The 24,219-nt window shown below is 40.0% G+C and overlaps 1 protein-coding gene across 2 annotated transcripts in view; it reads left to right on the forward strand.

Annotated features, from left to right (window-relative positions):
* Positions 1-35: 35 nt before the first annotated feature.
* The window catches only part of LOC111160489 (AT-rich interaction domain 4B), a 141,386-nt gene continuing 117,202 nt past the window's right edge, over positions 36-24,219 (forward strand). For both annotated transcript variants that reach the window (XM_022523636.1, XM_022523637.1), the window contains exons 1-2: positions 36-447; positions 1,281-1,335. In XM_022523636.1, the coding sequence (XP_022379344.1) occupies positions 1,330-1,335 (6 nt within the window). In that variant the 5' untranslated portion in view covers positions 36-447; positions 1,281-1,329. The remainder of the gene's footprint in view (positions 448-1,280; positions 1,336-24,219) is intronic.

Here is a 24,219-nt window from a genome sequence, read left to right on the forward strand (position 1 = left end):
AGGGGGGCTCTTGGGGTGGGGGGGGGAAGCGATGTTTGCCCGTCAGTCGAGTCCGGAGTGAGGAGCTTGGGCGCCGGAGCTGAGGGAGTCTCTTGAGCTGAAGCTTGCCGCCGCCACGGCCACCGCCTGGACCTTTGCCCGGAGGGAGCCGCAGAGGGTCTGGCGCCGCCGTCCTCTGGAGGGCAGCGCGATCCGGGGCCCGGACCTCCAGTCCGGGAGGGATTTTTCGTCGTCCCCCCCCCTCCCCCCAGCGAGGGAGCCCGAGCGGCCGCCAAACAAAGGTACCAGTCGCCGCCGCGGGAGGAGGAGGAGCCGGAGCTTCAGCCTCAGCAGCCGCTGGACCCGCCGCCCTTCTTCCCCCATCTCTCCCCCGGGCCTGCTGGTTTTGGGGGGGAGCAGGGGAGGGAACTCTGGACGTGCCAGGGTGAGAGCTCGCCTCCGCCGAAGGTAGGGGCATTTTCTGAGGCTTTCGCGGTCCCGTGAGGGGTCCTTTCGGGAGTCCTCGGGCCCGGCCGAGGAGCAGGGGGCGATCGCTCGGTGGTCTCGCCGGGCGCCCGGATTCGGGGCCTCGGCCTTCCGGGAGCCCCCGCCCCCGTGCAGTTGCCGAGTCGGAGTCGCCCCCCAGCCTGGCGGCTGCACACTCAGCGGTTTAGCGCCTCTGGGCCGCGGTGGGGGGCCCGGGCCGGCGCGGGGGGCAGTGTCTGCTCCCGGCCCCCTGGTCCTCTGGCGGCCCCCGCGGCCCGGGAGCCGGGGATCCCGCTCGCACTTGTCTGGTCTCCGCCTCGGAGCGGGACGTGGGCAGCGGCTGAGCGGCGGGTCGGTCCTGCCCGCGGCCCTCCGGTCCGCCTGGCCTCTCCGCCGCCCCCACCCGGGGCCTCTCGGGCCCGGGCCTGCTCCGGCTCGGAAGCGGGTCTGCGCGACCCTCTGGGGCGCCGACCCGCTCGGCCGGGCCCGGAGGTCCTCGGGGAGGACAGGCGGCCTCGCTCCGGCCCCCGGGCTTGTTGTGAGTTTCTTCTCTGACAGAAATGGCGTCATTGTCGGAGACGGGAAACTCCGTCGGGTCCCGACAATGGGGACGGGAAGCGGCCGAGCTGTGGAGGTGGCTGGGTTTGCGGGGCTGGCGAGGCCACGGGGAGCCCCTCGTCTGCGGTTCGCGGTTCGGGGGCTGACGTCCGCCACGGCGCTTTCTTCGGGGTTCGGGCTGCGCTCGGTTCCCTCCGCCTCCGCCGGTGCAGAGGGTGCGTGTGGTGCCGACTGGGTGTCTTTTGTTTCCCCTCCAGGTGCAGGTGAATCTGGTGTTTTCGAGGGGATCGCGGTCCCAGAATCATCATGAAGGTAAGATTGCGTAGAGGAAACGACCTCTGGGGTTCTAGAATTGGGGAAGGGGGGGTGATCGGGCTTGTGTGTGGGGCCTCCGAGTTTCATCGAGGAAGATGTGCGGGGCGGCCTGGTGCCCGAGCCCCTTGCCCTGGAGACGGTGGGGTCCGCTGGCGTGCCTCTCTGTGGCTCTGCTGTGGAGTTGGGGCCACTTACAGGAGGTCGCACTGAGCACGGCTCTCCCATATCGAACGTCTCTTTCTGCAGGGTAAGGCAGGAGTAACTGCATGAAATAAACTGTTTTAAAAGGTAAAACAGAAAAAGCAGGTCAAGTAATCCGACTCTGGAAACTGAACTGTGTTGTGGTTCTAGCGATTACACTGATGAAAGAAAATCCCGTCTGTTGCGTGAACAGTGCTGGGAATTTCTAGCAGAAGACCTGTTTGTTTGCTGGGAAAATAATCTGAACTGAAAGATTTTTAAAGAGAATCTTTATGATCTTTACACAACTCAGAGATATTAGTTTTTCCTGGGATTTAGGACCCTACTTTTTTTTTTTTTTCTTGGTTGGTCCGTTTAGTCTAAATTGTCAGATGTTGTGATAAAACCAATGTGGATTGATGTGGAAAGCCCATGGCCAGATTCCTCTTAAATGTAAACACGTTAACCGAATGGAGGATAATACGTAAAAAGTAGAATTTACTTAATTGGTGGAAGAGATCATGGCAATGGAAGTGTAGGTTTTTATTTTTTGGAGACTATGTAATAGAATGGTGTTATTTTTTATACACTGGGGAATAAAAAGCCTTAGATATCTGGCCTGTTTAGATTCAACTGGTGGAACTTAGAGACTAGAGATATTTTTCGTCCATGACAAATTCGGAAGTGCTTGAAACGGTAGGGTGTGTTCACAAGTATAGGAATGCATAGAATAGTATCTGAAAATGTAAATATCTGCTTTTGATAGTTTCTTTGAATTATTTGAAAACAAGTTTTCTCTCTTCAGGATGGACTTGATTTTATAGTACTGCATCTAAATGAAAATTTGTAATGCTTCTGTTTATGAAAGAAAGTAAAAGCTGTGACTACTTAAATATCAGCTATAGGCAGTAATTTAAGTTTAGTCTAGTTTTTCTTTTCCTTTTTTTTTTTTAGTTTTTTTTTTTTTTCTTCTTGAGTTTGGATGCTATAAAGTATCTGAAACAGTTTATATCTGCTGAATTGTTGTCTCACCTTCATGTAAATGAAAAAAGTAGTCAGTGATGTTTCAGAAACAGATCCCTTTTGTTAGTCACAGATGCTAGCTATAACTCCTGGGACCTGTATAAAACAGTGACAAGTGAATTTGTTAGGAAAAACCGTGTATCTTCCTTGGTGTTGAGTGAGAACTTCTTAAAGGAAAGTGTTGGGTTGAATAACATATAATAAATTCAGAAACTGAATAATATAGGATTTAGTTTCTGGTAGATACTGCAATCTGTTATAGTTCCCAATGTACTGCCTGGCGCGTCTTTGGTGTTCTGTTAATATTTGATTAAAAGAAATGTAGTAAGTTGAAGGTCCTTAAGATTTAAATTTTCTTTCCTTTTCTTTCATTTCCGTTTTTTTTTAACTTGTGTGTTTAAAAAATGAAAGTACGTTGGAAACTTTAGCCTTAAGAGTGTCATAGTATTAGGCAAATGCAAATTTTTTGGTATAATTTTAGAACTACTAATTTTAAGTGCTTAGTATTTCCATTAACATTGCCTTTTTAAAAAAGGGTACTACTGATGTTGAAAGGAAGAGTTATTAATGTAAACTTCTGATTTTATACAAGAAGAATTTCCTGTTTCTTGTATATATAGTGAGTCTTCTCTTTGGGAGTCTACTGATAATCAGCAGTACTACAAACTTAGTTTATTTCTTACAACTTGATTTCTTACATGGTGAACATTGAGAGGCTGCCCATGATTGGCATTTTGCTTTAACAAAGTTGCAATTCACAAGGTACTTAATAGTAATTATAGTGGGCTCACATTTTCTCTTTTTTTTTGTGTTCCCAGTTTCTAAATTGTAATGACAACAGAGCTATAGGAGGATTTATGCTATTTATCAGATCTCAACAAACATATTTGTACTTTGAGGCAGGTTTTTAAGTTTTTATTATCTGTTTTATTAGTCACAAGAAATTTTTAAATTTTATTAAATGACAGTGTATTGATCTAATTGAAAGAATGTTTAGTAATACTTTTCTGGTGGTTGCTTTAAAGTCCAAAAATAAAGGAGAATGTATATATCATTTTAAATGTTAGGTTCGAAACAATTTTTAGAAACAGTTGTTAGAAACAATTTTGCTATAGTACTTCAAGAGTTTATTTAAATAAACCCATTTAGTCACTAGTATATTCTATCTTGTAATATTTTTACCCAGTGAGTTTTTGAGAAATAGCACTGTAACACAAAAGCAATTTTATTCTTAACATACGTCATGATATGTGGTTTTATTGGATTTTTTATACTTTTAAAAAATTTTTATTTATTTATTTGACAGAGTGAGACTTAGTGAGAGAGGGAACACAAGCAGGGGGAGTGCGAGAGGGAGAGGCAGGCTTCCCGCCTCGGAGGGAGCCTGATGCCAGGCTCCATCCTAGGACCCTGGGATCATGACCTGAGCCGAAGGCAGATGCTTAATGACTGAGGTGCTCTGGATTTTTTTTATATTCTATAGATCTTTCAGTGTCAGTGATAGCACATTTTCAGGAAATCCTAGATTATTAAAAGTTGTAAATGATTTCAAGACTTAATTTTAATTATGTCAGATTCATTTCCTACTTTTTTCTAACTAAAACTGTTTTCTTATACATTGTGCACGTTATTAACATCTCACATTGCAGTAAATTTTTAAGTAAAGTGGGAGAAGCTGGAGAAGCTGGAGAGGCTGGAGATTTCAGAATCTTTATGGGATAAGTGATTTAGGTGGTTGTGCCTAGAATCTTGGAGAGATGGGCTTTTTAGATGTACCATTCTCTTCCATAATCACTGCCTTTAGAAACATAAAAATAATGGATTGATTATAAACGCCCTTTGCTTTCGTGCATGTTCTCATCCCCTCCCCTTTTCCTTCCACCTTCCTTCCCCCTTTCCTTTCCCTGGCTCCTCCTTTCCCTCTTTTTTTCCCTTCCTTTTTTCCCCCTTCTTCCTTATTTTTCTTCACTTCCTACTTCCCTTTCCCTCCCTCCCTCTGCCCTCACTCTCTCTAACCCCTTCTTCTTCCCTTCTTTCTTTCCCTTCCCTCTTTCATAAATCAGTCATTTAACAACAGCCCCTTCCATGCATCAGGCAGTATGGAATGAACGCGAGTAAGCTCTCAGATCTGCTCTCAAGGAGCTCGCAATTTAGTAGAAGACATAGAAAAATAAAGCAGAACAGCACGTACTGAGTTAAAAGAGTCTTGACCGCAGTATACAGTAACTGTGGTAAGTGGTGTGGGAGGACAGAAGAGGACATCTAAATCAGAGTCAGGTGGGCACCTGGGTGGCTCAGTCAGTTAAGTGTCTGTCTTTGGCTTGGGTCATGATCCCAGAGTCCTGGGATGGAGCCCCTGGGGGGGGGGGTCGCTGCTCAGCCGGAAGTCTGCTTCTCCCTCTCCCACTGCCCCTGCTTGTGTTCCCTCTCTTGCTTTGTTTCTCTCTGTTAACTAAATAAGTAAAATCTTAAAAATCAATCAGTCCATCAATCAGTCAGAGTCATGGAAAGTTCTGTGGTAGAAGATCTAAGCTGAGTATTAAAGCTTTCATTGAGCAACGAAGAGTAGAAAAGAGTGTTTGAGACAGAAAGGGGACTACATGTTGGAAAGTGAAAAAAAAAAACCAAGATGGTGTATTTGGAAACTTAGTTTACTGTGCCTGACTTAAAGCATGATGTGTTTGGGGAGGGGAATAGGAGGGCAATGGAGAGAAGGCTAAGTTAGGGAGTTGAAAATTTTCTTGAATGGTATGAACCACTGAAGGTTATTAGAAAGGAGTAAAGTTGGTGGATTTATATTCTGGAGAGGTCACTTTGGTAGTATTGTAGTGAATATGTCAAATGGGAGAGCTGAGTGGAAGATCTGGAGATTGCAGGTGAGAAGACCAACTGAGAAGTAAGGGCTTGAACTCATGCAGTGGGAATAGACCTGAGATATTTAGGAAACAGAATTCAGGACCTAGTAACTCGCCCTAGGGTGGGAAGAAGAAGTTTCTGTCTTGGGGAATGAGATTGATACTATTGTCACCTAAAGTATGTTGGCATTGAAGTAAATGTGTTGTACAGGGTTTTGAGTATTGAAGGGACCTGTAGAATGACCACATCCTCTAGTTACAATGTAAGATTAAGAGAGTAAGTAAGATGAAGAGAAATCAGAGGCTTGGTTAATTTAGTCTGAATGTTAACCTCATAGTTAACTTTAACTGTAAAATTTGAGAGGATTTATATCTATAATGTGGCATATGTATTTTGTCCTGTAAATTTGGGATCTCTTTGGTGAACAAGTAATTTTGTAAAATATTGACTTGTGTTTTGTCTGAATTGCTAATTCTTTGTCTATTGTTAATTTTTAAATTTTTATTTATTTATTTATTTATTTATTTTTAAAAGATTTTATTCATTTATTTAAGAGAGAATGAGTGAGAGAGAGCATGAGAGAGGAGAAGGTCAGAGGGAGAAGCAGACTCCCCAAGGAGCTGGGAGCCCGATGTGGGATTTGATCCTGGAAGTCCCGGATCGTGACCTGAGCCAAAGGCACTCACTCAACCAACTGAGCCACCCAGGCGCCCAGTAATTTTTTTAAAAAAGCATGTTGGATGAGTACATATTTCCCTGAAGAATGTGTTTTTGCTACTTCAGTCTGTGAATTCAGTCAGTGAAGAGATATATTGTATACCCTCCATGTACCAGACATGCTTCTAGGTATTGAGGATACAGCAGTATACAAAACAAGAGTTCTTCCCCTCATGGAGTTTACATTAAATTAGGATACATAGACACCAACCAAAAAAAAAAGTGGTAAGTGCTGTGAAGTAAAGCAAAATCAGGATAAGTGGTTACAGTGACAGAAGGTGTTAACTTTAGATGAAGTGTAATAAAGGGCCTGTTTTGGAGATGACATGTAAACACCATGCGAAACAAGTGATACAGTGGGCCATTCAGTTATCTGGAGGAAGAGCAGTCTGGGCAGAAAATTCAAGTGCTAGGGTACTGCAGAGGAATGTTTTTGGTCTGTTCGATCGTGGCATACTTTAAGGAACAGAGAGGGCTTTAAAGCTGGAGTGGTAGGAGATGAGGCTAGAGAGATCACAAGTTCCTACCGTATAGTGTAGGGCCTTGTAGGCCATGGGAAGGACTTAAGAGTAAAATCTGCGTGTTTTGGAAGTCAGTGGAGGGTCTTGAGCAGGAGCAGTAACTGCTCTTCAGAGACTAGACTGTGGGAGAGCAAGAGTAGAAGGAGTGCTCGCGCCAGTGGCGAGCCTGCCAAGTTAGTTCTGGTGAGAGCTGGTGGTGGACCAGGTGTGGGGGTGGGTCTGTTGCAGGTGGAGATGATAGGATTTGAATGGATTGAATGGGAAGGAAAAGTTCTGCTTGGTGCTACTTATGGTTGACTAGTCCCTCCTCCTCCCCTTTTAAAAAATGTTTTTTTGTGGTTAGTTGGTGGATGGGATTTTTAGGATTGACTGCAGCCAAGAAGGCATTCCCAGCTCTTAGCCTTCCCTTATTAGTGAGTGGTGGACATTGAGATGAGCAGTCCTTTCCATTTTTGTTTTGTTTTGTTTTGTTTTTGAATTTTAGGAAAGGAGATAAAATTCACCCTTTTAAAGTGTACAGTGCAGAGGTGCTGCCTCTTGATTTCGGCTCAGGTCATAATCTGAGGGTTGTGGGATTGAACCCCACATGAGGCTCCGTGCTCAGCAAGGATGTCTGCTTGGGATTCTTTCTCCCCCTGCTCCCCTCCCCACACCCGCACACACGCAATTAAGCACTGTCTCTTGCGTGCTGTCTCTGAAATAAATCTTAAAAAGATATAAAGTGTACAGGTCGGTACTTAGTATTTTCACAAGATTGTTGATCTGTCACTACTACTGTTTAACTGCAGAACATTTTTGTCTTCCCAGCAAGAAACCTGTACCTATTAGCTGTCACTCCTTGTTCTCCTTCTTCTCTGTCCCTTTTCCAGCCGTCACTAATCTGCTTTTGGTCTCAGGGGTTTGCCTGTTCTGGACATTTCCTATCAATGGAGTCATCCAGCATGTGGCCTTTTGTGCCTGACTTCTTTCACTTAGCATAATATTTTCTTTTTTTTTAAAAGATTTTATATTTGTGAGAGAGAGTGTGCATCAGCAAGCGCACAAGCAGGGGGGAGGGGTAGAGGAAGAAGCCAACTCCCCACGAGCAGGGAGCCTAATGTGGGAGTCCATGTGGGAATCAATCCCAGGACCCTGTGGGATCATGACCTGAGCTGAAGGCAGATGCTTAACCAACTGAGCCATCCGGGCACCCTCACTTAGCATAATATTTTTAAGGTTCATTTTGTAGCATGCTTTATTCCTTTTTATTGGTGAATGATATTTCATTTAGTGATTAAATTATGTACTACTTTTGGTTGATCCACTTATTAGCTTCATTTCTGCTTTTTGCCTATTATGAATAAATGCTGCTATGAACTTTGGTGTGAACCTATGTTTTTAATTTTCTTGGGTCCTAGGAGTGGATCTTTCTGTTTTCAGGGTAGTAATACTACCTTTGGTAACCCTGTTAAGAGCTGAGTGTTTAACTTCAGATACTTTGTGCCACTGTATTCACATGGCCACCAAGGATTTGGACACTTAAAAGATTTATCCAGCATTTATTGAACACTTATGTGTTGGTCTCTGTTCTAGCTATTTAGGATATATCAATGAACAAAACAGAATGTCCTAGCCCTCTGGAATCTTTACATTTTAAGGTGGGGGGGCAGGCAGAGAGGAATAAACATAAATAATCTAGTTTATTAAGTGGCAAAAAGTATGGAAATAAGGGGAGAACTGGGTAAGGAGGGTGGGAATGTGTGGGGGTTGGAACAGGTTGTAGTGTTAAATAAGGTGGTCAGGTAAGTATATTGAGAAGACATTTGTAGAAATACTTGACTGAAGGATGTGAAGGAGTTAGTCATGTGGCTTTAAAGGCAGCTGAACATGTTCAGTGAACTGAACAGAGGCCAAGGTGGCTGGAGTAGAGTAAGGAAAGAAGAGAATGGGAGGGGATGGGTCAGACAGATAAAGGGGATGCAGGTTGGGGGCAAAGCAGATTAGATCACCTAGGACCTTAACAGCCTTTGTTAAGGATTGTAGTTTTTACTCTGATAGAAATAGAGTTACTCTGATAGAAACTGAGTTTTGAGCCCAGGAGTTGTGCAGTCTGATTACAGAGTGGCAGAGTTTCATAATATTTTTAAGGGGCCACTGACAGCTGTGTTAGAAACAAACTGAAGGCAAGTTGAAGATAGAATAGAAGCTGACCAGTTGGGAAGCTATTTTAATAAATGATGATGGTGGGGTATTGGCCATCACAGTGAAGACTCCTCTCGTCTGCCTTTGGTGTCGTAGAACAAAGATGTTTCTACATTCGTGAAAATTATATCTAGTATTCTGTATGACACTCATAATAAGCAGTGGAAGCCATAGTCCTATTCATCCTTTTGATATTTAAATGTTATAGGTTATAGAAGGTATGGATTTTGATAAGGCCTCTAAAGAAAGTGTGTTAGTCTTGTCTTTTTTTCTTTTCAGTTGGGCGGCCTTTACACCTAATGGACATTGAACAAAGCAAGCTATAACTAGCGTTTGTTCCCAAGATAATTGAAATATTTTCATTTACTTACCTTACATCAAAATAAGACTGTATACATATTTGTTATCTCTTAAACTTCTGGTCGGTGTGTTTAATTTTAAAAGAGAACTTTTGTTTAAAAATTACTACATTTCTGTTTTCAGAAGTACTGGAAATTCTGACATTCAAGTTTTCCATGGAAGATAATGTGTTTGTAGAAATCTGATCATTTTCATACTAAGATTCAAGATAGCATTCAGGTTTGGGGAGGAAAAAAATGAGATTGTAAAAGTGTATGAACAGTTTACTAGAAAATAAAAGGCAAATCTATGGGGGTCAGTTTACAGAGACAGAAAACTAGACATCAGGTTTATTTTCTATGCTAATGGTCATATTTTGGCTGGTTAATAGAAGCAAGGGACAAAATAAAGACAAGAAAAAGGGAAAGTTTTAAAATGACACGTGTCTTACTTTGAGTATAGTTCCCAGTATTCCTTAATCAGTATTTGCTCAAACTCTATTCGGAAGGTCCGTGTGTGAGCTTCAGGATTGCTATGAATCCCTCCTCTCCCCAGGGTTATGTGCAAAATTTCATGTACCCATATGCTTTCTTGGGAAGATAAATCATAGCGTTCATCAGCTTCTCAGTAGAACCTGTAATACAAATACTAGGAAATACAGCTCTGTGGTATTACCTGTTAGTTGGTCTGCTGGTAATCGTTCTGATGGGAATCGTAGTTTGTGTGTCCTTCGGATCTTATCCTTAAACAGATAATTAACCGGTTACTACTTATTTTCTATTTTTTTTTAGACACTGTACAGTCAGAAAAGGGTTCTTATTTTTGAAATGCTAGCATTTATATGAAATGCATATATAGTTTTACAATATTTGACTTTTTGAATTTCTGGAAAGAATTTGAATTTCTTTCAGTTATAAATAAATAGCTTTTGATTCATGGAAACATTTCATAAAATAATTTTAAAAAGTTGCTCTAAAAATCTAGAAGTGTAATTTTTAGCATGCTGGCTTTACTTATGAAACCATTTATTGGGGTTCCTGGGTGGCTCGGTGAGTTAAAGCCTCTGCCTTTGGCTGAGGTCATGATCCTGGGGTCCTGGGGTCAAGCCCTGCATTGGGTTCTCTGCTCAGTGGGGAGCCCCCCCCAACCTGCCTCTCTGCCTACTTGTGATCTCTGTCTGTCAGATAAATAAATTTTTAAAAAATTAAAAAAAAAAACATTTATTATAAAAGTTAATGTGTTTGCTCTTACTTATTCCACATTCAGTTATTTGCCAAATGGGGTCATCCAAAGGAAGGATAATATCCAACTGAATATCCAGATGTACTCAGCTTTAGGATACAGTCAGAGATTATATTACTCTTGTTGGTGTGAGTGTCTCTCCAGCTTAACATTGGGGTTGGCATTCACGTGGTACAGAAGCTGATTCTCTGGACCATTATGATTTGTGAGGAAGAAAATCTTACATAAGATAGTGTTTATCACTTTTTCCCCCCCACCGTTTAAAAAAGATTTTATGTATTTATTTGAGAGAGAGTGGGTGGGAGAGCAGGAGCTGGGGGATGGGGCAGTGGGAGAGGGAGAAGCAGATTCTCTGCTGAGAGGGAGCCGGATGCAGGACTTGATCCCAGGATCCTTGGATCATGACCTAAGCCAAAGGCAGAGGCTTAACCCACTGAGCCACCCAGGCGCCCATTATCACTTTCAAGTGATAAATTTAGCTATAATTAAGAGAATAATAATTCTGTAATAGCTTTATGCTATTGAAGTATGTCAGATTATATGTAGTGTATCTTGGGTGGTGGTATGGGTACTTTATATATACATATTAAAGTCATTTTCTTCTAATTTACAGATAGATTTTTGGCAGTGTGACTTAGCTCTAGTATATCTGAAGTTCTTTGTCAGGGCTTTGCCAAGGAACAGGTTGCTGTTTCCTAATTTGAAATTTTGCTTTGCATAATCATTTCTGAGAGCATAATCATACATACCTGTTGAATAAGTTTTTTTGAAAATTACTTAATTTTTAATCATTTACTTTAATAGCAGAAATGAAGATTATAAACTACAAAACTTTGAGCAAATGCCATTTAAAGATTCACTTTATACCTATAGTAAAAAGTTATACTTAAATATGACTGTAAAAACCATCTTTGTTTAGTTAAAGTGTCCAATAAACAGTGTAAATGATTAAGAGCATATGGCTTGGAAAGAGAGGTCTTGTTCCCAGTACGGTCTCACTGTGTTCCTTACTTAGCTGTTGAAGTTTGGGCAGTGTTACTTATTTTTGCAATGAAAGGAAACATCAGTTTCTTTCTTTCTTTCTTTCTTTCTTTTTTTTTTTTTTGCAAAGTGGGGATAATAATAGTTGCTTTACAAAGTTTTTAAAGTACCAAATGAAATAACATTTAAAATGCTTTATACTGTACTTGGCATAGTTCTGAGCAGTCAGTATGTGGTAGCTTTATTATTCCTATAAAAGCCGGTCACTTCTTTTGTAAACAGATGGAGTGAGAATTCTTTAATCAAGACTGCTTGGGATTGAATTAGGACTCTCCTACTTACCAAGGTTGTGGGCAGTTTTCTTAAACCTTCTAAGAAGGCTGGTGTCCTTACCTAAAATGAGAAACGTTTGTAGTACTTACTTCATGGGATTATTGGGGAATGACTAAATGTAATAACAGGATCTATTACATAGTAAATTCTCAATAAATTGTAGCTATTATTATTAGTTCTATGGAAAGAATGTGCAAACTCTTGTAAGTTTAAATAGGCTTTCAGGGTGATATAGTCATTCTAATCTTTTTTAACTTAAAATTGATTTGGAAGTTCGGTAGAGAAGTTGTAATTTTGTGATTAAGGGTAAAACCTGTTATTTTTGTCTTTATCAATTCCTTAAAAACAGAAAATTTAGGGGCGCTTGGGTGGCTCAATCAGTTAAGCATCTGCCTTTGGTTTAGGTCATGAGCCTGGGGTCCTGGGATAGAACACTGTGTCAGGCTCCCTCCTCAGTGGGAAGTCTGCTTCTCCCTCTGCGTGCTGTTCCCCCTGCTTGTGCGCTCCCTTGCTCTTTCTCTGTCAAATAAATAAATAAAATCTTAAAAAAAAAAATTTCATGAAAGGGGAAAACCAGATGTCTTTATTCTAAGAACTCATTGCTCCCATTTCAAACTTTTATTTTATTCCAGCCCTCCCTTTCTGATGCAGAAACTTCTCTTAGTAAATATAATACTTGTCCTCTCTTCTAATTTGCTGCTGGTTTGCCCAGATGGGATTCTTTCAAGGGAAAAGTATATTTTACTTCCAAGCCTAGAGGGTTGTTATTGGATTAAGTGAACCACTGGAGATATTTATTTTCTGGATAAGCATCCACCTCTAGCCTTGCTTATGTAGGGCAAACACTTTTTTCTTCTCTTGATCAGATCACTGTTCTGATGTGGCAGTTAGTCACCTGAAGCTGGTCTGGCATCCTGAGCCGGTGGGGGTGGGGCAGATGAGTGATGGGTCCCTGCCAAGCCTGTCTCAACTCTAGAGAGGAGTAAAAGGAAAGCTGAACAGGCTTGAAGACAAAGGAGCTACTATTGCTGTCAAAGTTTAAATGAGGCAGCTTGGCTTATGCCTATTTGGGAGTTTTTTAAAAATGTAGCGCTTCATTTTTTCAATTTTATCTCGGTAAGGGTATCTCACCAAAGGACCCATTTCTATTTTTTATCTGACTATCCTTGCTGAAAGTTGTTCAGTGATTTTAAGAAAAGTTGTTTGGTGTCTGAGGGCTTTTGACACTTAGTCATCTAATTATGCCTTACCTCAACTTGGAGACCTACTTTTCTAAACTAGTTCTGTTCCTAGAAAATTTAATTAAAAAGTTTTTAGGGCACCTGGGTGGCTTAGTTGGTTAAGTGTCTGCCTTCGAGTCAGGTCATGATTCCAGAGTCCTGGGATCGAACCCCATATCGGGCTCCCTGCTTAGAGGGCTCCCTCTTCTCCCTCTGCCTCTCCCCTTGCTCAAGCTCACTCTCTCTCTCTCGTTCACTCTCTCAAAAAATATTTTAATAAAAAATAAGTTTTTTATTATAATGTTTTTATTATAAAAGCAGTACAATTAAAAATTATAGAAATCATACAGTGGATACTAAAAGTCATTATGTTCCCCAGTCTCACTTCCTGTGGGCAACTTGAGCTAACAGTTTGGGGTATATAGTCTTCCATACCTTTCTCTTTGCACATACATGTTTACAAAAGAGGATTTATTTTGTTGTGCTTGGTTTTTCAAAAATGGGCTCATACTAGGTTCTGTAACTTTTAAACTGTCCTTCTGCATTTGTACATAACAGCTTTGTCATTCTTTTCTGATGGCTTTCGCAAGATTTTATTTGCATTCAATACGCTCTTTTCTCTACCACAAATGATTCATATAGGGCACCACTGTTTCTTTAGCCTTAAGTTTTGGCAACTATGTAGAAACTTCTTTTATAGCATAAGTATTGTTAATTTATTTTGAGTATGTAGTACTGCTAGGTGGTGAATAATCCCACTCGTCTGTAGCATTTATAACAGCCCCTCATGGCCCTATGGATTATTATTACAGCTACTAACTGATAACGAAATCTTATTGCATGATACTATATGACGTAAGCTGGGAAGTTAGTGAGGGAGCATCCCTGTGCTTATGTGGCTGCTTGTAGAAAGCTAGTGCTATTCTTGGGATCCCTAGTAGCATGTATTAGAAGGGTTAATTTTAGGACAGGCTATTGTAGCCATTGACCCCCACAGATGCTTCCTGTCAGAATAGGTGGTTTAGAAAGTATTTTTCAACACTAGCGTTATAATGTGTTTAAATGGCACATTATGTTTTTAAAGTTCATAATCGTTAGTTATTTCTTATAATATCCCTTTGAGGCAGGTCAGCAGCATTTTTCCTTTTTTATGGTTGGAGAAGCAGATGCAAAGATGTTGAGTGATTTGCCCTCAGGCACACATTAAACTGATGGCAGAATCTGTTCTCTTGTTAGTAAACTGAACCATGCGGCCTCTCTGCTAGTTATAAGTGAGTAATAAAGTTGTTACCATTTAGTGACCTTTTGATGGCTTTATGGAATAGTGAATGTAGTTTAGAAACCTTTTACCTACTTTCTTTATTAAAGAAAATCTTTATAAAGCTAGAATTTACTTGTATTGTGGTATTAAAATTGTATGTAAATTTATCCTATTCTTTTAAAAACAGAAAAAAAATCATAGGAAAACATTAGAATGAACCAACTGGACTTAATTCTGGGAGAACCTTTACTGGCTTGAAAATTAGTATTGTAAATTAGAGGAAAATGGCACAAGGCTTTGAAGAGTTAACATTTTATAGTAGGAGAAAAGTAGGAGAAAAGGTAGGAGAAAAATGAAGCCCCAGGTTATATTGCCAAGTAATTTTGAGTAAAACAGCTGTGGCCTGTAGAGCTAGAATAGACTTTCAAACATTGTTTGGCTCTGTAGATTTAGACCCCAGCTAGTGTGGCAAGTGACAGCATAGGTTACTTAGACTAAAAAAACTACAATCTGGGCAGCATCCCTTAAGTTATAAGTTTCCTTATCCATTGGAAATAAATCTCTCTTTACTTGTTTGGACTTGATTCTATTTTCCCATTCCCTCTCCTCCAGTATAATAATAATAATAATTTTTTTCTTATATGCTACCTTTTTTCTTTCCAATTGAAAAGAATTCTAACTGTAATCTTTTTGTGTTGATAGAGGGAGATCGTGGGGAAGTTTTCAAATAATAGGCAACTATTGTAAAGAGATTTAATTGAAGGGATCATAGAGAGCCAGAAAATTATATATTCAGTTTTGGAGCGTTAAAACAGATGCTTTGACATGATTTATAAGTCTTTGATAATAAGTAATGGTTAATCCTTATGTACTTTGGTAATTAGCACAAACCTGTATTTTAATAAACATATAATTTCTAAATACATTTTTTACTGCTATAGACATATCCCACTTATCCCAAAGTCAAGCTGTCATCAGTTTTGTCTTGTTTTGAAATAGTATTAAAATATTTATCACACAACCTCTGCCCTCATCATGTTCTTTATGACATCAATTTCATTATTATTATTATCACGATAATTTTACTACTGCTTTTATAGTGCTTCATATGTGTTAGACATTTTCTACATTTTAAAATGTAATTCTCAAAAAGATGCTGAGAGGTTCTTATGAATATCCCTGTTTTGCAGATAAAAAAAGTAAGGCTGAGGAGATTATGTAATTGACCAAAGTAAATTCCTGCGGCTAGTGAGTAGTAGAGCTGTTTTAAACCTAAGCTACTCCAAATCAGAGCTCTTATCAATACTCAGACTGTTCTGCCTCTCGTTTAACATACATATCTTTACTTAGATGTCTAGTTTGCTTATTCCACGGGTGATTTAGAAGTATCCAGTTCTTTATGAGTCGTGAATATGGATGTGTGTTTGTGTTTATGTTTATATGTACATATAAGGTCTTGGGAGAGGGATTTTGAAATGGGCACAGTGAGTGCTGGAATTACCGAAAGGAAGAGAAAAGGGAGACACTTTTAAAAACTAAGACACATGAATGTATTCTTGTTTAGTAATCCTTTACATTTTCAAATGTGGACCTTAAACTGTCAGGTTTTAATAAGCTCCATTTCTAAGTTTTTATTTTTACGTAATCTCTACATCGAACGTCGGGCTCCAACCCACAACTCTGAGATGTCAAGAGTTGCACAAACTGCCACCTGAGCCAGCCAGTCGCTCCTGTTCCTTCTCTTTACGAAACAAGGGAAGCGGGAGAGTTTAGGAAGTCCATGAAATTTTCATAAAATGTAGGGTTGTGTTCTGGAAAGAATAAATTTCACTTATTACCTCATTCTTCCTTGGTACTGGGCAAATAAGTTGCTGTTATATTTTTTAAGTATATTTTAAAATTCAGGATTAATTACTCTTTACCTTTCTTTAAGAATCAAGAAACTTTTATGAAAGAGTGTACAAGTTGAATTTGGAGGGATTAAATGCAACAGAGGTTTTTATAGCAAATCATTACAAAATGTTACTACTTGGGTTCTTTATAAAACCAGAAAATTCTTGCAGAGCAGTGACAGATTTCAGTTCCGTATTTGTTTCCTGTTGCTGCTGTAACAAGTTGCCACAGATTGGTGGCTTAGGACAACACAAGTTTATTATTTTGCAGCTCTGGAGGTCAGAAGGCAGAAACACTTGTTGCTGGACTATATTCTTTCTGCAGGCTGGATGAGAAATGTTTCTTTGCCTTCTCCAGCCTTTGGAGGCTGTACACGTACATTCCTTTCCTCCTGACCTATCCTCTGTCTTCAAGTCTCTGACTGATCCTACTCTTCTGGCTCCCTCTTTCACTTATAAGACCCTCGTGATTTCGTTGGGCGCAGTCCAAATAATCCAGGATAATCTTCCCATTTCAAGGTCAGTTGATTAGCAAACTTAATTCCATCTGCAACCTTAATTCTCCCTTGCTGTTTAGCAACGTTTTCGAAGATTCTGGGGATCAGGATACAGACATCTCTGGGGAGGCCATTATTCTGCCTACCACAGGTTCATTAGTTTAGCAAAATCACTTAGCCTTTTAGGCTCTTCTATAAAATGAGATTTGTATTTATTGTTTACCACAAAGGAATTTCATGCAAGTGGAAATTCTGTTCCAGCACAGACAGATCATGCATAGAATACACTCAGAATTATTATTATTATTTTTTAAAGATTTATTTATTTGACAGACAGAGATCACAAGTAGGCAGAGAGGCAGGCAGAGAGAGACAGAGGGAAGCAGGTTCCCTGCTGAGCAGAGAGCCCGATGCGGGGCTCAATCCCAGGACCCTGGGATCATGACCTGAGCCGAAGGCAGAGGCTTTAACCCACCGAGCCACCCAGGCGCCCCTACACTCAGAATTATTAACAGATGTTTACTGGTTGCTCTTTACAGATTCATCTGTTGGGTAGATGGTTGGGGATAGGTAACCAGTGGGCTTGGTAAACTCTGGTCTGAATATTGGAGTTAAGTTTGGCCACTAGAAGCAGAACAAAATGTTAGTGACTCAGACACTTCACTGCTGTTCTTTACCTTCTTTCTTTTCTTTTCTTTTCTTTTTTTTTTTTGAAGTAGGCTCCCCACCCAGTGTGAAGTCCCAGTTCTGGGCTTGAACTCTCAACCCTGAGATCAAGATCTGAGCTGAGATCAAGAGTTGGACAGATGTTTAACCAACTGAGCCAGCCAGGCACCCCTTTTGTTTCCCTTTAATTTGACTCTTTTGTGACTCTTTGTTTTAGAATTTGGCCTTTCCAGACCTTTGTTGAGGACATTGAAGATTTACATAGCACAGTGTTGAAAAAAAAAAAAAAAACAGATGAATGTTTAACTCTAATTTTTTTTTTTTTAAGATTTTTATTTATTTGTTTGACAGAGAGATCACAAGCAGGCAGAGAGGCAGGCAGAGAGAGAGGAGGAAGCAGGCTCCCCGCTGAGCAGAGAGCCCCATGCGGGGCTCGATCCCAGGACTCTGAGATCATGACCTGAGCCGAAGGCAGCGGCTTAACCCACTGAGCCACCCAGGCGCCCCTTAACTCTAATTTTTTAAAAAAAGTTTTATTAAATAATCTGTACACCCAACCTGGGACTCAAACTAATGACCCCAAGATCAAGAGTTGCACACTCCTCCAACTGAGCCAGCCAGGCGCCCCTTAACTCCAATTTTTTTTAATGATTTGACTCCTGTTTTAGTCTAAAACTATATATTTTAAGCAGTAGGCTTTTCTACTTTGGGGAACTTGAGGGAAACCTGGGTGACTCAATTGTTGAGTGTCTCCTTTTGGTTCAGGTCGTGATCCTGGGGTGCTGAGATCGAGCCACACCCCTGGGATGGAGCCCCTGAGCAGGGAGCCTGCTGAGTCCTAATGCTCTGCCCTTCCTGCCGCTTGTGCTCACACTCTTCTCTAGCACTCTTTTTCTCTTTCTCTCTTTGAAATAAATCTTAAAAAGAAGCGGGGGGTGCTTTGAGTAGTAGGCAGTTTCAAATCACAATTGCTTATGATTATTTTGTATGTGCCTACTTGTTATTCTTTTTTTGAATTTCCCGAGTTATTCTTGGAGGATTGCTGTGTTTAATGTTTGATTTGTCAGTTTTTCTTAGAGCCACCTTTTTGCTTGGTTGACTTAAAAAGTCTTTCAGCACTGAAAACTGTGGTGTTGTGAGGCAAGGTTGGAGAGTGGACTAGAGGGTAGAAGATCCCCGGGTCCTGGGATAGAGCCCCACATCCAGCTCCCTGCTTGGCTGGAAGCCTGCTTCTCCCTCTCCCACTCCCCCTGCCTGTGTTCCCTTTCTCGCGGTGTCTTTCTCTCTGTCAAATAAAATCTTTAAAACAAACAAATAAACAAATAAATAGTTTGTAGATACTGACATGTGCCAGGTACTTTTTTGTTTGTTAAAATTACATTTAGATACTAAGCTTTGTACATTTACCTTTTATCTCATTTGACTTAATGCATTATTTGGTTTTATTGTTGATACATAATTTAACTTTACACCAGGATCTTTTGGTGGGGGGGGATACTTTTTATTTTATTTATTTCTTTATTTGTTTTAATTTATTTGGCCGACTGAGAGCAAGCACAAGCAGGGGGAGTGGCAGAGGGAGAGGGAGAAGCAGGCTCCCACTGAGCAGGGATCCTGATGCAGTTCTTGATCCCAGGACCCTTGGATCATGACCTGAGCTGAAGGCAGTTGCTTAACCAGCTGAACCACCCAGGGGCCCCTGGGGGAAACTTTTTAAAGGGAAATGTAACATTGTAGTGATTTAAAATGATAAAATCTCTGGTTTTATTTTAAGTTTCATGATTTATTTCTTTGTTTAGTATTTGCATTTAAATCGAAACAAAAATTTGGAGACCACAGTATACTCTAGATAGCCTGTACACATTTAAGAAAATACTGTAGATGAAACTTCTGTGTAAAGGAAGCACTAGAGATTAAAAATACTTTAAAAACATCTAAAATAATGATACGAAAGGAAGGAAGAGAACTTCTATCACTGAAGAAGAACACTTATTTAAAATGTATTGGGACTATTTCTTTTTTTCTCCTGAAAGGCATCTTTAATGTAGAACAAACTGTAGTGGGGGGCCTGAGTGGGCTGTCTCTCTTGGGCTGCTGACTCTTGATTTTGGGTCAGGTGATATCTTGGAGACATGGGATAGAGCCCTGAGCTGTGGAGTCAGTTTGAGATTCTTTCCCTCTCTCCGCCCTGCCCCCTGCTCGTTCCTGCATGTGCGTGTGTGCGTGTTCTCTCTCTCAAATTAGTCTTTTTTTTTTTTTTAAAGAACAAACTACAGTAATAGAAGAAATAATAAAAAATGACAGCTGTTGTTTACTGAGTACTTTATATATGTCTTCTAAACACAGATAACTCATTTAATTTTCATGACGACACTGTGAAATAGATACTTTTATTATTATTGTTTACAGATGAGGAGAAAATAGTAGGGCATGGATTTGAACTTCACCTAGCTCCAGAACTTGCCTTCTTAGCAACCACACCACCTCCTTAATCAGTTTCTGGATAGAGTGAAAAAGCAAAGGAAAGAGTATTTTTTTCTCCTTAGTTTTTCTTAGATTCTCTAATGGTGGTGCTGGAGTGGAATGATGTAGAGGGAAGAGGAGCACCGTATTTAGCCATTCATTTGGGTTTTTAAGAATAGGACTAAATATTTATAACCTGGGACAATAAAAAGATAATCTAATAAAGACACTTTTTTTTTTTTTCCTACTCCCAGATTCCTTAGAGTCCCTGACAGTTTTAAAATGTATGATATAAAGACTTTCTGCTGGTTGTAAATGAAACCTTAGAATTCCTTGCCATGATAGTGCTTTAGACAGCTCTCACAGATGGGTAAGAGTTAGGAATTCAAACCGGTGTAGACCAGCCTCCTCTTTTGATCTCTTGACTCATAAATCTGTGTTCCTTTCCATTGTATTCCACTGTATTCATTGTATTCCAGAGAACAGATCCATCTACTTCCAAACCAGTGTCCATAGTGATGGGCAAGAAGCGTTTGAGTAATTATTTCCTTGATGAATTAGTGTCTGGTGTTAATTTTTGACTAGGCTGAGCTCTTAGCAGTTATTTGTTGTTAGCATGTTAAACATTTGGATGATTTTAAAAAACATAGTTTATCCCCTCGAAAAACACTAACAACTATTTAATGAATGTGAGCTTGGATTAGTTTCAAACTTTAAGGTGACTCTAGAAAGTACAATGAGAGATTTACAAGTCTGCAGTGTTTTGTTTTTTTTTTTTTTTTTTTTTTTTTAAGATTTTATTTATTTATTTGACAGAGAGAAAGATCACAAGTAGGCAGAGAGGCAGACAGAGAGAGAAGGGGAAGCAGGCTCCCTGCTGAGCAGAGAACCCGATGCGGGGCTCGATCCCAGGATCTTGGGATCATAACCTGAGCCGAAGGCAGAGGCTGAACCCACTGAGCAAACCAGGCGCCCTTTTGTTTTGCTTTTTAAAGTAGCTTGAGCTCATGACTCTGAGATGGAGAGTTATCCACTCTACTGACTGAGTCAGCCAGGTTCCTTGAAGACTGTTTTTAATGAATGAAATGCCTGTGTGTGTGAATTGAAGCCAGCTTTTATGGCAAACATTAACACTGTGGTTTAGTTCCCCATCTCCACACCACTGAAATGGTAACTTAAATCGTCTTGATTGCAGTTTTAACTGTGATTAAGTGTTGATGAAACAAATATAGGGTCCTAGTTAAGCACGGTGAGGATCTCAAGTAAAACTGAAGTGAAAGAAGCCAGATGCTACCTAAGGACCAGTCTGCTAAACAAATATTCAGCCAGTCTGTGGATAGGTACAGTATTAATAATGCAAGTAGTAATCTTTATATAGATTTAATATGATATGGTAATTGACTTTTAGATTAATGTAAATTTTTTGGAAACATTGTAATTTTTTTAATTTGTAGAAAATTCCACGACATTCAAATTCTGGAGACTTCAAGTAAAAAAAATAGATGATTAGAGATGAATACACTTTAGTATGATAAATATGCTGGTGATAACAGCTTTAAAAATTTATTATGGAAATTTAAAACATACAAAATTGAGGTTCAGTGAATTTTCACATACGTATCACCTAGCTTCATCATTGTTTACATTTTGTCATTCTAGTTTTATCGATTTCATTCTGCTACTCCTCTCCCATCCCCCTCACTGTGTAGCATTTTAAAGCAAATCTCAGGCACCTGGGTGGCTCAGTTGGTTAAAGCAAATTTCAGATATCATTTCACCCATCTCTTTTTCCAAAGCATAATCACAATGCCATTGTCACAACTAATAATGTTAACAGTAATTCCTAATGCCATCCTATAGTTAGAATATGTTCAGATTTCTCTGATTGTCTCACAAATGTGTTTTACAATTGGATTCCTTACACTCGAATCCAAATAAAGTCCTTACACTGCAGTTGAAAAATAAGTCTCTTATTCTAAAGTCTCCTCTGTTTTCACGGCACTTATTTGCCGAAGGAGCCATGTTATCTAACCTGTAGAATTTCCGACATTCAGAGTATAGCTCATTACATCTCTGTGGTTTTGTTTAACCCCTTTATTTCTTGTAAACTGGTAATTCTAGGGACTTTTTTTGATGAGTATACTTCCTAAGAGGTGTTGTATTTCTACTATGTAACATCAGGAGGCACATAATGTTAACTTGATTCACTTTTTTAAAAAATATGACTTAAATTGGTCAGCCGTTTTAGGTGTTAAAGGCCTTATCTGTTCAGTGGTTTTAGCAGCCTCTAATGATTGTTGCCTATCCATTGGACAAGGATTGCAAAATGATTTTATAATTATATCACTCTTACTGCATTTGTTATTTGAAATTCTATATGGTGACTCTAAAATATAAAAATACAAAATAAATGACTATTTTCCCTTCACTTTGCTGGTTTTTAGAATAATTAATAGGTGCTCTCCTAAAATGACCAATGAAGTTTTTTGGTTTTTGTTTTAGGTTTGTTGTTGTTGTTTTTAGTATTATGGATTTTTATGTTTTCTGTGTGTTTTAATTCATCGTGGTTGCTGTTTGACATTTCAGAGCCAGTTGGAGTCCTTTAAAATGGATTCTGTGTTCTTTTGAATATGAACCTGTTAGTTTTTGGTAACTTCCTTACTCTTTGGCACAAGGGATCTCAGGCTCCTCATGTATCTTGCCTACTCCAGATCTGGAATCAGATTTTTCCTGGAGGAGCCCTGGTTTCCCCAAGTGGGAAATGATTTTTATTTATTTATTTATTTATTTTAAAGATTTTATTTATTTAACAGAGAGAGATCACAAGTAGACAGAGAGGCAGGCAGAGAGAGAGAGAGAGAGAGAGAGGGAAGCAGGCTCCCTGCTGAGCAGAGAGCCCGATGCAGGACTCGATCCCAGGACCCTGAGATCATGACCTGAGCCGAAGGCAGCGGCTTAACCCACTGAGCCACCCAGGCACCCCGGGAAATGATTTTTAGAGATCACAATCTGGGTGTTAGGGTTGTTTACTGCTACTGGTTCTGTTACTGCTTCTAGGTTTTTTTAGTGTTTATACCCAGAAAATAAATTTTGTGGGTTTTTTTGTTTTGTTTTGTTTTGGTTTGTTTGCTGGTTTTTGTTTGTTTTTAAGATTTTATTTTTAAGCAATCTCTATACCCAACTTGAACTTAAAACCTTGAGATAAAGAGTCATATGCTCTACTGACTGACTAATCCAGCCAGGTGCCCTTGTTGCTTTTTGCTTGTTTTTTCTTTTTTGTTTTTTCAAAATATTTATTTATTTGACAGAGATCACAAGTAGTCAAAGAGGCAGGCAGAGAGAGAGGAGGAAGCAGGCTCCCCACTGAGCAGAGAGCCTGATGCGGGGCTCGATCCCAGGACCCTGGGATCATGACCCGAGCCGAAGGCAGAGGCTTTAACCCACTGAGCCACCCAGGCGCCCCCCCTTGTTGCTTGTTTTTAAAGAGAAAAATAAATAATGACTTTATGCTGAAATTTCCAATTCCTATGAACACTTAGAGTTTCGATTTAACTTATATTTGTATTTTTAAAAATTTTTGCTAAAAATCTTGGTTCCTAATAACTCTAGTTTATATTACATATAACATACATACATTTTGAAATAACAAATCAGTCTTATTAGTAATACTAAGACTGACGCAATTTAAGATTCTTCTGTGGGAGCAACTGGGAGGCTAGTCGGCTAAGCATCAGACTCTTGATTTTGACTCAGGTCATCATGATCACCGGGTTGTGGGATAGAGCTCCATGTTGGACTCCGTCCTCCGTGTGGAGCCTGCTTGAGATTCTCTCTCTCTGCCCCTTTCCCCTGTCTCTGGGTGTTCTCTCTCTCTCTCTACAAAATATAGAAATAAAAAGAAAACAAGATTCCGCTGTGGGTTTTATTTTATTTTATTTTATTTTTTGGGGGGTCTTTAAGCTATATTCCCTCGAGGAATATAAGAATAGAAGACTTAACTTCATTTTACTTTTTAATTTTATTATTATTTTTTTTAAGTTAACACTGTACCCAACATGGAGTTTGAACTGACAACCCTGAAATGAAGAGTCTCATGGTCTTCTGACTGAGCCAGCCAGGTGCCCCAGAATACTTATTTTATTTTATCTTTATTTATTTATTTTTAAAGATTTTATTTATTCATGAGAGGCAGAGAGATAAGCAGGCTCCGCATGGAGCAGGGAGCTGGATGCGGGACTATCCCAGGACTCCGGATCACGATCCAGACCCAACCCAAAGGCAGACGGTCAACTGACTGAGCCAGCCAGGCGTCCCCAGAGTATTTTTTTTTTTTTTTAATTTTATTTATTTGACAGAGAGACAGTGAGAGAGGGAATACAAGCAGGGGGAGTGGCATAGGGAGAACAGGCTTCCTGCTAATCAGGGAGACCAATGCAGGGCTTGATCCCAGCATCCTGGGATCATGACCTGAGCCGAAGGCAGACACTCAACAACTGAGCCACCAGGCCC

This window comes from Enhydra lutris, unplaced genomic scaffold (genome assembly GCF_002288905.1).
Source record: "Enhydra lutris kenyoni isolate GAN:26980312 unplaced genomic scaffold, ASM228890v2 scaffoldscaffold76, whole genome shotgun sequence".
NCBI classification, from domain to species: domain Eukaryota; kingdom Metazoa; phylum Chordata; class Mammalia; order Carnivora; family Mustelidae; genus Enhydra; species Enhydra lutris.